We start from the raw sequence: 16,535 nt of genomic DNA on the forward strand, positions 1-16,535 counted from the left end.
GAAGATAAACAGAGTTCGTTGCAGTTTGGATATCGATAGCAGTAAGGGCTGCTAACTGTTCGTCTACTGGCCGACTTCTGCTGCTGCTACTACAAGGCACAGCAGGGGCATGGACGCACGCTATCCCGGGAATACAGATCCTAGAAGCAACAGCAGCAAGCACACGCACGCACACACACGTGCCAGCCCAAACCAAAACGGTACGACCGAGGAGGGAGCTGCTCTCGAGCCCGCCCGAGGCTGCTGTTTCTATTTCTTCGCCTCGCTCGCTGGCTGCAGGGCAGCTCATTTTCCGAAAGCCCTCGTCGGTCCCGGGAATATCTTGATACAGGTTTTCGACCTTGTATTAGCGAATTCTTGGAATGCCATTCAAAATCGTGCACTTGAAACGGTAATATTGCGTAAAGCACAGGACCGCTCGGGGCCGGCGCTGATGGTGCGGTGGCTCTCTTGTGTTTGGGGTTTTTTTGATGGGGGAATGGGGGCTTACTACCTACCCAAGGTTCGGCACGACTCTCTTTTTGTGAAGCATGAAATTTTCCTCGCACTAAAGTGGAGCATGCTGGAAATAGAGAGAGAGAAAGAAAGTGAGCGGGAGAAAGGAACAACCACCGTATGCCCTTTTTGCTTCTTATTGTAAGACGACAGCGGCGACGGCGGCAGGATCGGAAAAGCTTTCCTTCCACAGGTTCTTTCGCCACTGCGAAGAGAAAGTGAAATCTAATCTTTCTCTTTCGCTTGGAGCTTGTTTTTTTGGTTTGGTTTGTTGTTGTTGAAGGGCTGCCACTTTTCCGTTGCGCCTACCGTGTAACCATCCATTTGCTTTTTTTTGGTCCGCCAAAACCCTAACCTAGGCCTTGCCTGGGACGCGATGCGGCCTGCCCCTCCTGTTAGGCATGGTATGGTGGTGGTGTGTTCGCATAAAGAGGCCGGAAAACACCGAGACCCGTCGTAGTAGCTCTTGACAGCTTTCGTTTGATTTTCTTGCTTATCTTTTTTTTGTTTCTTTCTTTCGTTTTTTTTTTGGCGAAGGGAAATTGTTCGGTTCTGACGCAAGACTTTGATGAGTTCTTGAGGCGAGGAGAAAATAGTCTAAATAATTCCGAATTCAAAGGAAATGCTAAAGGAAATGCTGTGGAGAGATGTGTGTGACGCATCAGCGGCGTATCGTTTTGGGTGGATTAAGGGGGCCAGCAGCTTGCAGCAGGAGTAAAAAGTGTTCGAGTGTATGTGTGGGTCCGTTTCGTTGTGTTCTAGAAGCAATTCGAATGTTACATTCGCATTCGCTGACTAATTTCGCTCACCTTGTGCAGCATGCTCCTCTTCTCTTTGGTTGGAGCCCCCGTGCGCTATGCGAATGTTCACGGTAAAGTGGACTTGTCATCTGAAGCTTCAAGATAAGCGTTTTTATTTTTATGTTGCTGCTGTATCACTTCTTCAACGGTGTGTGTGTGTGTGTGTGTGCGTCTCACTGCTTAAGGATGAATTAGCTGGAAAAATCTTGTCATCCTTTCGGAGCTAGAAACAGCTGGCGAAAGAACGAGAACGAGCAAAGCTGTGGGATGCTGGAAAACGACAGGGTGAGGTCAGGTTCGTCGCATATGGTGCTAAAAGGATTTTGGGAGGCACACACACATACACACACACACAGGGACAATGTCGATGACAAGAAGGATGCCGGTTTGAAGAGTCCGCTGTCGGCGTGTCCCTTTCTCGGGCAATGAAAGAGTTTCTTGGAAATGTTTCGGCGCTGCTTGCTGAACCCGGCAATGCCGGCACTGTGGGCTCTCGAGCGAGTGGTTGCGAAAGGAAGTGGTGGGGTTCGTAGGGGGATAAGATGCTCGCAACCAAGCCGGGCAAAAATGCTCACCCGAAAACCCTTCTCTGCCCTCTAAAGAGAGAAGATTGGGATAGAAGAAGAGTATTCATCTTCCGAGCTGGTTGCTGGAAAATATGGACCCTTTCCAAGGGGAACGACGAGGATCAAAACGCACCTTTTAGCGTATCAACCCACCACCGTTACACGGGATCGGGAGTGAAAAGCGATGGAGGCGGCGGCGACGACGACAACGACGGCTCTTGGCAAAAACGTGTGCGGTGTGGGAAGTTTTGAATGAGACATTTAATTAATCATCGAATTTATTCGCGCACACCAACAAGACGCGCCTCTCCCTTACAACCAGCAGAGCTGCTAATGATGTAAAAGAGAGCTCCGGATGAGGTGGTGGTGGTGGTGGCGGCAGCAGCGCTGGGCGAGCATTGAATTTTCACCGGTTACTGAAGCGTCCCAGTACCACAACTTTTCGGTTGCGATGCGTTGCCATAGGAACGCTAATTATAATGATAAATGTGCTGTTTTTATTAGGTTAAAAGAAGCAGTGTGGAGTGGGGAAAAGCTTAATCGTGTGTGTGAGGAGATGGTGGGACTGAGAGAAAAGGTGTGTATTGTTGGATACTTTGTATGAATCTTTGAATGGAATAAACTTAGTTTGTCTGTGGACGATATGTTGATATATAATTAATTATTGAAACAAGTTTTCTCTCGGTTTTTTCTTTCTCTTGTTTTTGAATGTATTTCCATAATATGAAAGTTTTATTGCAAATTTAAAGCGAAACACAGTTGTTATTCTTCAAATATGTAGTAAAAACACAAAATTCTGTATATGTCCACCCGCCGCCGCCAGATCTGGATTTGAACACCATCCTTTCATTTACAAGCCTTGAGCGCTAGACACGACACTATCAATCGTGGTTCAAAGTGCCAGCGTTATAACTTGGTTTGTATTTAACAGTTTAGTTTTCGCGAAATTCGTGGAAGTAAATAATGTTTACATGGTTCTACCGTCAATAAAGCTTTGTTGTTTATTTTAGAACTTTTATATAGCTTTAATACCACCCTTTCCTTCAACCCCGCTACATTGTAATACAATTCATTCGCCTTGAAAATCCATTCCTGGGTAAAATATTTCCATCCTCGCCGCATGGTGCCAGCATAAACACAGCGCCAGTACTGTTGCGTTTGGTTTCGGGAAAGTCGGACATTTCCGCAACCAAAGAAAAGCGTTCAAGCTCCCAAAACAGACCTTCCCTCGCAGCGTACCAGTAACAGTTGTTGCTTATTCTTCACCGTTCGGCACTGACCGCCTTTCGCGGATGTTTAGCGCTGTTAGTTCGTGATGAAATGCTTGTGTGTTGCGCGAGAATGGCGGGAGCAAAAAACACACACACCCACACCACCGTCAGCACAGCGTATAAATATAGCGTTCAAGATGCAGATGCAGATTTGGTTCTTATTTCAGGATCTCTGTTTTCCGTGCATCGTGGGGAAATGGGTGGCAAAAGGGAGAGGCTAAAAATAAGCGCATCGTATTCATCGAAGGACGCGCGGACGGGCTTTGTTTTTTTTTCCTTTTCTCACACTCATTACCTCTCCGTCTTTCCCCTAGCTGTCCATCAAGTAGCTTAAATGTGTGGTCTGCTCGAGAAGGGATTCTTGTTTCTTCGACCTAATTCTGGACCGAATGTGTCACACCGTCCAGACAGGGCCGCGGTGGGCGCTTGGCAAAAAGGGGTTGACCTTGTCCTCCTTTTTGCCATAGTTTTACGAACCAGATCACGCCGCGACGGCGGCCGGTGTCGAATGTTGGTGCTCCGATTGCATCCACCGCGTAACCGGACGCCGGCGGGTGTGTCCCGTGGCTCAGAATATGATTTCATTGGACATGACAAAATGAGGCGCTTAATGTGTGTGCCGCTGCATCCCCAAGAATAGTAATAGGGAAGAAGTAATGGCTGTGTCGGTTGTCCATACGTTGTCGTATTTCGCTCGTGCCGTGCCGCGTGCCACAATGACGGTAGGCCTCTACTCGGTCGTAATTGGCGGGACGAGATTCGAGAAGCGAGAGGACGGCAGGCGGGCTCAGAAACGTATAGGCCGTCGCCAGTGCAACAATGTTGCCGTCTATCCAAACAAAGATGGTTCCTCCGCGCATTACTGGCCGGCCATGCACCAATTGCACCCCCATCACTCGGTACCGGTGTGCATGCGCGGGGGGGAGGAAGTAATCGCAAACAAACACTCCACAAACCGCATCGTTCCGCCGTCGTTCCCATTTGCCCCCGTGTACTAGAGGAACTAGGGAATGAGTGCAATTCGCCGATAGTTTCGTTTTGTTTTGCACCGTGCTAGTAGGGTAACTCGTGAGAACTTGGGTAGTTTGGGGGAGATGGAAGATTTCTCCCTCTTCCACGAGTATTTTCAACGCCCGGTCGGTCTCATTTCATGCCATCCGCGCTGCTGCCGGAGTTAGCGGTATGGTTTGAAATTTCAAACTTCAGCAGATATTTACTCCGCTCCTTTGTGTCTAGACGAAACTCACGTGTTTTGGTGTTGTTTTGATTCTGCTTCTATACGATTTGATTCCATCCAATAGATGTCTGAGGAACTTCACAGTCACTCATCGGGAGGAAAAGGCTTTTAGCTGGATGGAGCATCAGCAATAGAGAGTTGTCTGAACATGATGATTATTTTGGTAGAAAAATAAAACCAATTAGTTGCATCATTATTATGGCACGCCATTTAAAGCAAGTGGAACCGTGGATTACCGATTCATCGAAACCAATTCGCCACGCATTAAAAATCCGCCGGTGAATTATAAGCTTTTGCTGCACAACGCATGATCTGTTAAGCCTTTTTCCTTCCCACATTTGTCAAACCGCGCACCTACACGGAGGATAATACCGTGAGCCCGGGTTGAGTTCATTAGTGCAGAATTAAAACGATTCCAAAGCGGTGGTGCTGTTGGTAGTGGGAGATGATTGGCAGGAAACCTTCTCATCATTTGATTAATCATTTCTCTATTTCTCTTGCGTAACTGCTTGTTTTGTGTTCACGTAGGAAGTGTGTGGGGTAGGTAAGCCGCCACTCAAGTAGGACGGCTCAGTATCAGAAATCAGTACTGAGAAATGAATTTGAGAGTGTTGTGGAAGTGATACGCATTTTTTGATGTGTGAAAATAACCATCAACGAGCTTTGTTTGAATGTCCTATTTGGCGCAACATTTGTATCAGTATTTTAAATTGGTTTTAAGTGTATGTGAGCAAATTAAATTATTTTAATTATTGCCCTTTACATAGGTGTATTTTATTTACTTCCATCTTTATTCCTCCAACTTCTTGCCGTATTGCCGACGGCCTCATTTGATATTTCGCGAAAGCAATTTCTCGATAGCAAGCACCAGACTTTTCGATAGAAATAAGATAATCAATAAAAATTAATTACTGCTTAATGATTCCGATGCTGGAATTTGGAACGTTTTTCTATGAAGTGAGTCAAAAATGTGCCACCGTGTAATGCTTCGCATTTGTAGCGGAAACCTAGCCGCAGCCCTACCAACTGGAAAAAGCGCCAAAACGTTGTTCGCAGCGGCTCCCTGCATTTCCCAAAAAAGGAACAACTCGCCGCACCCAACTGGAATGAGATGAAATTATCAGTAATTGATAGGAATTTCCAGCATTCTGAATTGCTGGAAAAATAGAACACACACACATACCTATTTTAAAGAAACACTCTACTAATACGTTCCGCTGAACTTACTTCGGTGGTCGCCTGTTGGTTGCGTTCTCTACACCGCTCCAAACGGTTGTAGCACGGCAGCAGGAGCGAACATAGAGGAGCAACTGTGGAGGTGGAATAGAATATTGATTTCTACTTTTCTACAACACTGGTATCGCAAACTAACTCGAAACACTGATGACATTGCGCAATTTCCAATGCAAGACTTCACATTCATACCAGCAGTGCCTACCGAGCGTGTCTGCTCGCATTCTCTCTTTCGCTCTCGCCCTCCTAAACTCTCGCTCGCTCTCTAATACTGTGCAGACCGTACAAGCACAAGCTGACGATTGTTCGTCAATAATTACCTCGTGCCTCCTCCAATGCCACCCACCAACCCACCAGGAGACACTTATGAAGAGACGGGGAAGATAGGAAGAGGAAAAGGGAGAGACCCTACACGGTTAGATTTCGGGACCCAATTTATCATCGGAAACAGAGTCGGCATAAGTATATTAATTTCGCATCGAGTATTAAAAGCACACGTAAAATGGATGTCTCTGCTGTGAGTGTATGAACGTGTGTGTGTGTGTGTGTGTGTGTGTGTGTGTGTGTGTGTGTGTGTGTGTGTGTGTGTGTGTGTGTGGGTGTGTGGGTGTGTGTGAACGTATGGTTGCGTAGAGCATCTCTCAGAAAGGTAAATAAATGCTCGGTAACAGAGATACGCAGCAGCAGCTGCCTATTTTGCCGCCGCCTATCAGTCCTTGAGCCGAAGATATTGAAGGTTCTTTTACTGCTTCCAATGCTGGATCGTTGGATTGGGCGATCTCTTCATCTCTTTCCATCAGCTCTTTGCACCTTACCGATTCAATCACAAGTGTACGAGCAGCAGCCCCCTCCCGAGAGGATGCCACACGCACCTAATTGAAAGAAACCTAAGGACTTTTGTGCGGAACTATGTAAATACAAATTAAAACGCGTTCTTGGCTCGGACGCTTCTCTTCCAATTGCTCATGCTGTTTACATTGCTGGAGAAGTAGCATTGCAGAAACAGCATATTGATTGCGCGACTAGGTTTTGATCGTGTTTTGCGCGTGTCTGCGTAAGCTTAAGTGCCAACCTTGTTGTATTTTGCTGCTCTTGCAGATAATCGAAACCCTGTTGCGTCTATTGAGACGTCTGCATTCTTCATCGGCAAAAGCCACGGATCCCACAGCCCCTAAAAACTGCCAAAATCCGTAAAGTCATTGCATGAATTGACAGTTTCTGCCCTTTTCCTAGTCGATCTCCACGGAACCACTCATTCCGTTTGCCTTTCCCAGCCTTTATTTTTAAATGTAAATCGATGGTCAGGCTTGTTAGCAACTTGTTAGCAAACGGTTTCTTCAGGCACCAATCGGCAACAGATTCATAGCCATAGTGCTGTGTTGAACCGTCAGCAAAATCGAAGTGGCGATCGTGTTTGCTGTACAAGTTCGGTGTGTGTGAGAACTAGCTAGTATTAACTACCACTACTGTTGCTCTCGTGAGTGCCTCTTTACTAAGCGTGAAGATTGGCTGGCTGGCAAGGCAGGCAGAACTTGGCGCGCTCCACCTGTCGATTTCCACGCGCTTGTGTCCGAAATCGACCCGCCATTAATCATACCGCCTATTTACTAGCCTAATGTCCTTCTAATGGGTCAGTTCTCTACTCCCTCTCCCCTTCCGACCACCCAACATCATCCGGTAGAAATAGCCGAAACAAGTTTTTCGTTGTTGACTGTGGTAGTTGTAAAATACAGAGAAACAACGTGTTACTGCAACGCTTACATATTAATATGCTATCACCTTCTAATTCTCGCTCACCCCCTCTCCCTCTCTCTTTCTCTCTTCTTTCCAGAAATGGGCGCGAGGCGCGAAACCGGGCGGAAAAGAACCGGCGAGACAAGCTTAACGGATCGATACAGGAACTTTCGGCGATGGTGCCGCACGTGGCCGAATCGCCCCGCCGGGTGGACAAAACTGCAGTGCTGCGCTTCTCGGCCCACGGGTTGCGGGTGGACTATGGTAAGCAGGGCAGGCAGGGCAGACAGGAAGTCTGCAGCAGTGTGTTTTAAGTGTTACAAGACATTCATTAACACACATTCTCTTCGCAACCAACTCCTTTTGCAGTGTTTGGCAAATCTAAACCGGAGGAAACGGTCAAACCGGAGGCACAGGACTCGCTGTTTCGCATGCTGAACGGATTTCTGCTCACGGTGACGTGCCGCGGCCAGATCGTGCTCGTGTCGCCGTCCGTGGAACAGTTTCTGGGCCACTGTCAGGTGAGTGAGAATGATTAGTGGAAGTCGTTTTTTATTTTTTGGGTGCCACACCGTTTTTTCACTCGTAACTTACACGAATTTGTGCGCTGTTTGAACAGATGGTAGCAACACACGATGATGGTATGCCGTAGCCGATTATTCCGTGCTAACACAACCATGTCGTCGGGTTCAGTTTATAGCGGCAATCTAACAAATTGAAACAAATTAGCTACTGACCTAATCATTTATACATTTTTTACGTCTGTGATATTTTCATAACGTTGCTGCTAACTTAATGTGGAATGATTGTCCACATTAAAGCACTAGATTTACAGGTTGATTTCATCAAAGCCGTATCTATGTCGAGATGGTTTCGTCGCTATCTAATCACTTTATCTAGCAGGGGTTTTCTCGCTTCCATCTTTGTCCAATCTTTCGGTTGTGTTGTATTGAATAGCATGCATGTCACGTTTAAATATATCCATTTATAATTGGATGCGTGATATATCTATGCAAGCTCCCGCTGACCACACTGTGTCCCTGCCCTTTGCGCATGTCCCTCCCGGGGGTGAAAGCCAACACAGCTTCGTTTAACTATCCATCTTTCTATGAAATAAACAAAAAAAGCTTCCAAAACAAACCACATAAAACAACCCCAAAAGCACAAACACCAGCTGGACACAACCTTGAGTTGCATCGGAAACGATCGGACGCGATCAAGAGAGAAAGAGAGAGAGAGAGAGAGAAAGAGAACAGTCCGTCCGCGCTCGCTTGATGAAACGCCACTTAAATTGCGTGACTAACATTGGTAGCTTGCAGCGAGATTTGGCAGGTTTCTTTCAACTCAAAAATACAACAAAACAACAACGCTTTAAACGCTTGTCGTAAAGTGAATAGACACACTAGGAGAAGCAACAACAAAAAAATGGCACAAAATGATAACTATCTCAGTGGTTTTGCAATACCGCTCTACTACCACCAATTTCCTTCGCGTGGCGTTTGGCGGTTTTGGCGTATCACCCTACACACATGCAGAGTGTGTGCCGATTATCGTGCCTCCTCCCCCCTTTCACGAGCGTCACCGAATTAAGGTGTTGGTAGCCCATGTGGCTGAGATTGCTCCGTGGGGAGCGAGCGGGTCTGTCCACTGCTCTGTCCACGTGTTTGGCGTAGTTTTTTCGCGCCCTCTCTCTCTCCCCGTCTCGTTTTTGTTTTTTGTGTTTTCTACGTCCGCCTCCGGTGCATCGAAACTACAAATGTTTACGACGGCCGGGGCTACCTTTCCCTTTTGCGGCGGAACACATCACGCTGATTGTGGAGCTTTGCAAGGCTGCACACAACACCACACTGCTGGCAGTTGCAAACTGTCAACTCTTGTGGCGTGTGAGATGGATTTTGGGGTGCTCTCCTCCAGCAAACAAAAAAAAAAAAAAAAAAACAAACTATAATTTAATGTGTTTTTGATTTTTCATATGTGTCGTTCGCTGTGGCGATGAGAATGCAAGAGAGGCGAAATGCAATCAAAATTAGTTTTAACGCAATGTCTTGCCCCAACACCGCGCGATAAGTCTGTGACAGCTTAATGTGGCTCCCAGGCAGCTGTGGGGGGTTCCCCTTTTTTGGGGAGCTTTTGATTGCATTGCGAGCGTTACTTGCGGCCGTTGGGGTAACATGCAATGATCCGCCGTTGGCTGGTGAGCAGTTGTGTGCATGGGGAAGGTAGGCAAAGACGGACATGTCAAGGGAAATGTTAAAAATCTAGGGATATATAACTACAGCGGGCCAAATCAAAATGGACACCCGTAGACAACGTTATAAATGGAATTGAGATTTGCAATATTTTACCATTGCATTCCTATGGCTTTCCCCGTGTTGGTGTGTGCATGAACCAATTCCTGGCCCATTGCAAGGACTGCTCATTCAGCCATGGATTCAGGAATTGTAAGTGCCACACCTCGTAGAATGCAGAATCTAAAGCATTATCGGTCACTAACAGCTGACACATTGCTTCAGCTTACAGAACAACAGTCAAAAACTTCCCTTTAGGAAATTATTCAAAATTCAACTTTTTGATATTTCCAACCCCAAAGAATCTGCTATCTATTCTTGAACGATGCCCTATCAATGTCTCTTCTTTTTGTTGATTAAAGTATTCCAAATCGTGTGCAAGACATTGGGTTTCGTGAGGTGCCTTATCAGGCCTTATTTTGTCTTGCTCAAGATATTTTGATGTCTTATTCAAGGTATTTAATGACATCTATTAATCACCAATTGTCATATAAAAATATGTTGAAATAAATTGAAACAAACAATTGAAATAAAATAAATCGCTAAATAAAAATAAAGGTTTAATCCATTAGAAATCAAGATTTTGTATTGCTTTCATTCTGGTTCTTTTTCCAGTTTTTTGCTTAATAATCACGACAACTCATTCATGTAATATAACTTCCTAAAATAGAAACAATACAAGTTGTAGAGCGAGAGATCCGCACTATTCAAATAAGACAAGGGACCGCACGATTGAATACTTGTTTTGTTGTTTTGTCGTTTTAATTTCCGTTTGGATGCTGCGTTGTTTAATTGTTAGATAATCACTTTTATCATGTATTAATGAGAAGTATCCATCTTACCCGCAGTGTCCGCCTTTACCTACCCTCCACTATACATGTATATTGTTCGGTCTGTGTAGCAGCCCCACAGACACAGTGGTTGTCAATATTGTACCACATTTGCTGTGCTAGCAACAGGTAAAAGGCCATTCAGGATCAATTTTGTTTACGACTCCGATGTTGTTAATCGGTCGAAAACAAATGAGACAAACAAGCGCGGCAAGCCACAGTCGAAATGTCTAGAAACAGATGTGTTTGCTTTCGGAATGCTTGATGCTGGTGGTGTTACACAAACTGGTAGCTACTATTAAGTGTAACACATAAAGGCGGCTACTTTTAAACCACTCTTCACTTGTCCCATGCTGGCGGTGGTGGCGGTGGCATTGCAAATGTCAAGGACTTAATACATAGAGCCGCGAACCAGCCGGCGCAAAAAAAAAAAAAAAAAAAAAAAAACAGCAAATCCAAACAACGTTCACAAACAGTGGGTCGATCGTGTGCACCAAACAGTAGTCGATCTGAAGAAGGAAGGCCTCCAGTGCACGCGCTTAAGGACGAAGGAACCGATGGTGCCCCTAATGGGGGGTTGAAAGGAATGACGGCGTGTGCTTGTGGCGGAATCATTTCCACCGCAGCAGACGCACATACTTCCACGCACAGACGCACACACACACACGCACAGTGGATGCACACGGACGATTGCATCTTTATCGGGAGACTGCTGCAACCAGCCGCCTCTCTATCAAGCGCCTCCCCAGGTGCCAGGGTGCTGTGGGGCAACGGATGGGGCAAACGTAAACATTCGTGACTACGTGCCTAACAGAAGGATGTCTTCGCTTGTTTGTTTACCGAGCTGGTGTGTGTGTGTTCACGTTTTCTCCGCCTGGTGTGTGCTACAGCCAGCTGACCACACCCGCCCAAGGTCACCGGGGGCGCATACAATTCGCGAACCGAAAGCGAAACAGCAGAGAAGGCAGCTTGCCGATTCCTTTCCTCCAACCTCTTGCGGACTTTTCAGCTTTGGCGGCCTGTAAAAAGATTGTTGTAAATTTCTCCTCATGTTTTCCCCAAAACTTTGGTGTGCGTTGTGATACCGGTTTTTGTTTGCAACCGAAACACCAAATAAAAATGAATTCAAACACGCCAAAAACGACGCTGCGCGAATAACGCAAGTGTGTTGTTGATTCGATTAGGGTGCACAACAAAAAAAAACAACAAGCAAAACTGGTCAAAACCTGAATTGTAACATGTTTGGAATGGAATTAAAGCTGTCCGTTACGGCGGGCTAGCGATGGGTGGGTTATGTTTTATGCGTTTTCTCAAAAACCAGCATTCCCAAACACATGCTGAAACGTTTGCATAATACGATGGTTAGCAGGAGAGATGCAATGATTTTATTTCCCATTTTCCGCTGCCCTGCATCGACCAGCGAAATGTCACACTCGGTGGCGAGACATTTGTGTGTTAAGAAATTGTGGCCGCTAATATGTAACTACACTTGCCCGGGGTTTGGGCCAATGGTCCCTTGCCAAACGGCGAGGGGCCGTGCAAGCTTTCGTAACCGGCTCGTACAAAGAAACCATGGCCGGAAACATCCCAGCTCATGTGGAACGGTGATTCAGTTCCATCTCGGTGGGTCGCGGTGGTACCACCAAAGCGCGCGGCCCGCAAACAACAACGCCGATTGCAAATACTTATCAGCCGGCGCAAGATGATGGATTAGTGGCAATCACGGCCCCTCGCTTCCCATCCCCAAAAGTGCAAGAGTCCAGGTCGGTTCGCTCGCCCGCTGCCCGCCTTATGGTTTGTCTTGTTTTTGATTAGATGCTCGGTGCGGTGCTCTCGGTACGGCATAACGATAAGCAAAAAGGAACAAAATAATAATGTCTTTTGCGAGCGATACGACCCGGGGGCGAACACACAAATACCCGAAAAAACCGAGCACCTTTCATGTTTCACTGTAAGTGTGCTCACAGCTCAAGAAGACGCTACAGCGCTCGATAATGAGTACCGTTTTTTATTCGATTTCGTTAATGAATTGGTCTCTATCTCTCTCTGTCTCGACTGTTTGGCAAAATTAGTCCTTCTGTTACAGCCACATTTTATTACAACATATTAAATTTCATTTTATTTTATGGTTTTATTAGGCACTTGGAAGCAATTTTGCCTCCAAACCAAAGGTTCTTTGGTGCGCTTGTCCCCGTTATCAGTGTCGCTAAATGATTGTACCGGAAACATGTACTGCCGCAAAGAACAGGAAGGCGAATAAAAATACCAAAACAAACCAATTAATCCCGTATGTTTTTTTTTTTTTGTTTTTGCTTCACTCTTCACCGATCTCGCAGACTGATCTTTACGGGCAAAATCTCTTCAACCTTACCCACCCGGACGATCATGCGCTGCTCAAGCAGCAGCTCATCCCGTCGAACCTGGTCAACATGTTCGACAGCGGCGGTCCGAGCACCGGCTGTGGTGCCCCACCGGCCCTGCTGGGCTCCGGGGAGGGTGGCCCGGGCCCGAACGGTACCGATGGGGGCGGCGAGTTCCAGCGATCGTGCGACGACGAGGAGGAAATCGACCGAAAGCTGCGGCAGGATCATCGGAGGTTTACCATCAGGTAAGAGATTTGTTTTTCATCTCAGCGCCAACAGTTGTTTCACCGGTTTCTGTTCGCTTGCGCAGGATGGCCCGGGCTGGACCGCGATCGGAAGCGACGACCTACGAGCTGGTCACGATCGATGGGTGCTTTCGGCGGGCGGATTCGGCACCGCGCGGCAGCAGCGGCAGCAGCAGCTCCTCCACCACCAAAGCGGGAGCTGCAGGGGCTGGCGGTACGGCCGGCAGTATGCAAATGATACGGCGGGTGCGGGGCCGCGACGACGCCATACCGCTGCACAGCATCAACGGGAACGATATCGTAAGTGTTTGACATTTCCCCATGCAAATGAGGTTCGCTGGGGGAAAAAAAAAGAACTGAATGAATGTTTTGTTTGTCCGGGTTTAAAAATAGATATTTATTTGTTTATTTTTGTGTGCGAGGGATGTCACTGTACATGCCTTTCTCGGTTTTGAACGGGGGTTAGTGCTTTGGAGGTGTTTATAGACGCTTAGAGCTGCATCGCCTGCTTAATAGACCACGCCCTGGCTGGTTAAAGCGCTAATAGGACTTAATCTTTGCGCATCATGGACGGTTGTATGATGAGACACGGAGACGATTGAATGATCGTAATAGATCTGTTTTTGTTGTTTTACTAGTCGATGTAAATCACCATTGGTTTATGACATTCGTTCTTCTACTATTTGGCGTAACGTCCTACGAAGACATCCAGGCCTATTTCGAGACTTATTAAGTAGCCAGACAGTCAGTCCTTGCCTCGGAGAGACGGTACATTCTGGGACCCATGGTTTTGTAGGAATGAAACCCATGTTTTTTGACATTTGGACAGGAAATGGCATGTCTTCTCTTCTAATACTTCAAATAACTGCAATCTTGAGTTATATACATTCGGGTCTTCTTCATGAATATTTTTTCGTGGATTTGTTGGTTTTCGGGACATCCGCAGTCATCAACCAATTCCAACTTGTTCCTATCGAGAAACGTTCCGTATAATGATGTGCTCTCTGAGATTCCCACGAGATTCCGATCGACTCCGTGTTCAATTCCAACTCTTGCAAAAGCAGAACCACTAGTTCCACCTAGAGCCGAAGTCGTCCGCAGTCGGAGGTGGTCCTAAGTAGGAATCATTTGGAATTGGAGTCATCCAGAGTTGGAGTGGTCCTAAGTAGGAGTCGTTTGGAGCCTAAATCGACCAGAGTAAGCCGGAAGCCGAATCATACTAGGATTGAAGTCACCCGGAGTTGCCTAGAGACGATCAGTGTTGGGCCGGCATTTCATTTTTTGGAGTTTGTTTTTTTCGTTTATTGCTTTGCCTGAGCGAAGAAGAGATGCTTTGCGCGTGTACTTCGTAAACAGGCCTTTGTAGCTTAGCGACGACAACAATGTTTTGCGACAGCACATTTGTCTGGGCCGTCTCTGGCCCCGACACTGACCGACTACGGCCAACTACTGCGATTCCGACCAACTCCGGATGACTCCGACTCCGGACGACTGCAACTTCGCATGACTGCAACTCTGGACCACTCCGACCCAGAACGAATCCGAATCCGTCTTCGGGAGATTCCAATTCCGGGTGACTCCAACTCCGTATGACTCCGACTCTGCATGCCTTCAATTCAGACTCCGGATGAATCCGACTCTGGATGACTTCGATTCCGACTCCGAGTGATTCCAACTCCGACTCCGGAAGATTCTTACCTTGACATTGGACGGTTCTGGACGGCTCCAGATAATGCTGGTTGGAACCTACTTTCGGTTCCGTCATTTTCAGAGTCTGATTGGAGTCGACTCGGGATTTTTGACAACTCTACTCATGTTTATGTTTATGTTTATGTTTAACTCATCACTTGTGCCGTAACTAATCCCCTATAAAATGACCAAAATTCAACATCAGGTCGTAGACATGTACACCTTGAATACTACTTCTTACTACTTCTACACCACTTCACTCTCCTTGTCTCTCCTCTTCGTTTGCAGGTTCTGATTGCTTTAGCGCGTGTGATGAAGGTGCCATCTATCTGTGATCGATTGATTGAGGCTTGCAAATATGAGTACAAAACACGTCACCTGATCGACGGCAGGATAGTGCAGTGCGATCAGCGCATCTCGATAGTGGCCGGCTACCTGACCGACGAAGTGTCCGGCCTGTCCCCGTTCACTTTTATGCATCGGGATGACGTCCGATGGGTGATAGTAGCGTTACGACAAAGTGAGTTGACTGGGTGTTGGATGTTTTTCTTCTCTGCTCTTTCCATAGTAAGTGTTTTTTTTTTTTTCATTCTTTTCCACCTCCCTCCAGTGTATGACTATAATCAAAACGGTGAATCCTGCTACCGGCTGATGTCGCGCACCGGGGACTTTATCTATCTGAAGACGCGCGGCTACCTGGAGGTGGATAGCGATACCAAAGTGGTGCAGTCGTTCGTCTGCATCAACACGCTCGTGTCGGAGGAGGAGGGCCAGCGGCTGGTGCGCGAGATGAAGCGCAAGTTCTCCGTGATCGTCGACAAGGTGGAGCTGCCGGACGAGAGCGGCGAGCCGGTGGTCGAGAACCCGAAGCAGATCGAGGAGGCGGTCATGAATCTGATCACCAACCTGCAGCCGGACAGCGAGGACAAGCTGCTCAACACGATGCCGGCCTCGCCGGCCAGCAGCATCAAGTCGGGGTACGGGGAGGGTGCCCCCCTCGCGATAGTGGCACCGGAGAAGAACTCGGTCAAGTCGGCGATCGTGAAAAGCATCAACGTGGTGTCGATTGCGGCGAAAACGATGCGCGAAGGCCGCTGCTCGTCCGTGTCGGGCGGCGACTGGTCACCGATGGGGGGCGATCAGCAGAACAGTAACGGGAGCAGCAGCACGGCTAGTAGTAGCGTCAGCACCGGCATGCCCAGTCCGTCCCGATCGGCGTTTGCCGATGGCATTGGTTCGCCACCACCGCCACCACCACCACCACAACCGTCGCTGTCACCGGGCGGCGTGCAAAGGCCCACCGTGCTGCAGAAGCTCGATCCGCAGCTGTCGGAGGAGGCGGCAGCGGCGGCGGTCGGTGCGAACGTGGAGCAGCGCGTGCCACCGCTGCCCAACTCGCAGCACTACTTCACGCAACCGTTCTCACCGTCGGGCGGTACGACGCCCGTGCCAGTATCGCTGCTCTCACCCGCCTCGTCCCACTACAGCCAGCGCAGTGCGCGAAGTCCGTACGGTTGTGGCAGTGGCATTGCTTCCCCTCCGGCCGCAATACACGGTGGTGGCGGTAGTCGAACAACGACCGTGCTGAAGCGAACGTACAGCAACAGCAGCATCAACAGCCTAAACTCGCTGGACAACTATGGCGATGGCGGTGAGGCTGGTACAGGGGACAGTGGCAAGCGGGCGAGAATGCACGCGCTGGGCAACAGCGATCTGGCCAACTGCTTTAGCGATCTTATCAACCCTGGCTCTGGTAAGTGGCGACAAATGAGCTCACATGCTCA

The 16,535-nt window shown here is 47.7% G+C and overlaps 1 protein-coding gene across 5 annotated transcripts in view; it reads left to right on the forward strand.

The window, feature by feature from the left end:
• LOC121594198 overlaps positions 1–16,535 on the forward strand; it is a 57,630-nt gene that overhangs the window by 38,335 nt on the left and 2,760 nt on the right. For all 5 annotated transcript variants that reach the window (XM_041917246.1, XM_041917243.1, XM_041917242.1 and 2 more), the window contains 6 exons: positions 7,434–7,600; positions 7,706–7,857; positions 12,791–13,062; positions 13,128–13,362; positions 15,040–15,271; positions 15,362–16,504. In XM_041917246.1, the coding sequence (XP_041773180.1) occupies positions 7,434–7,600; positions 7,706–7,857; positions 12,791–13,062; positions 13,128–13,362; positions 15,040–15,271; positions 15,362–16,504 (2,201 nt within the window). The remainder of the gene's footprint in view (positions 1–7,433; positions 7,601–7,705; positions 7,858–12,790; positions 13,063–13,127; positions 13,363–15,039; positions 15,272–15,361; positions 16,505–16,535) is intronic.

Source organism: Anopheles merus, chromosome 2L (genome assembly GCF_017562075.2).
Source record: "Anopheles merus strain MAF chromosome 2L, AmerM5.1, whole genome shotgun sequence".
In the NCBI taxonomy this organism is placed as follows: Eukaryota; Metazoa; Arthropoda; class Insecta; order Diptera; family Culicidae; genus Anopheles; species Anopheles merus.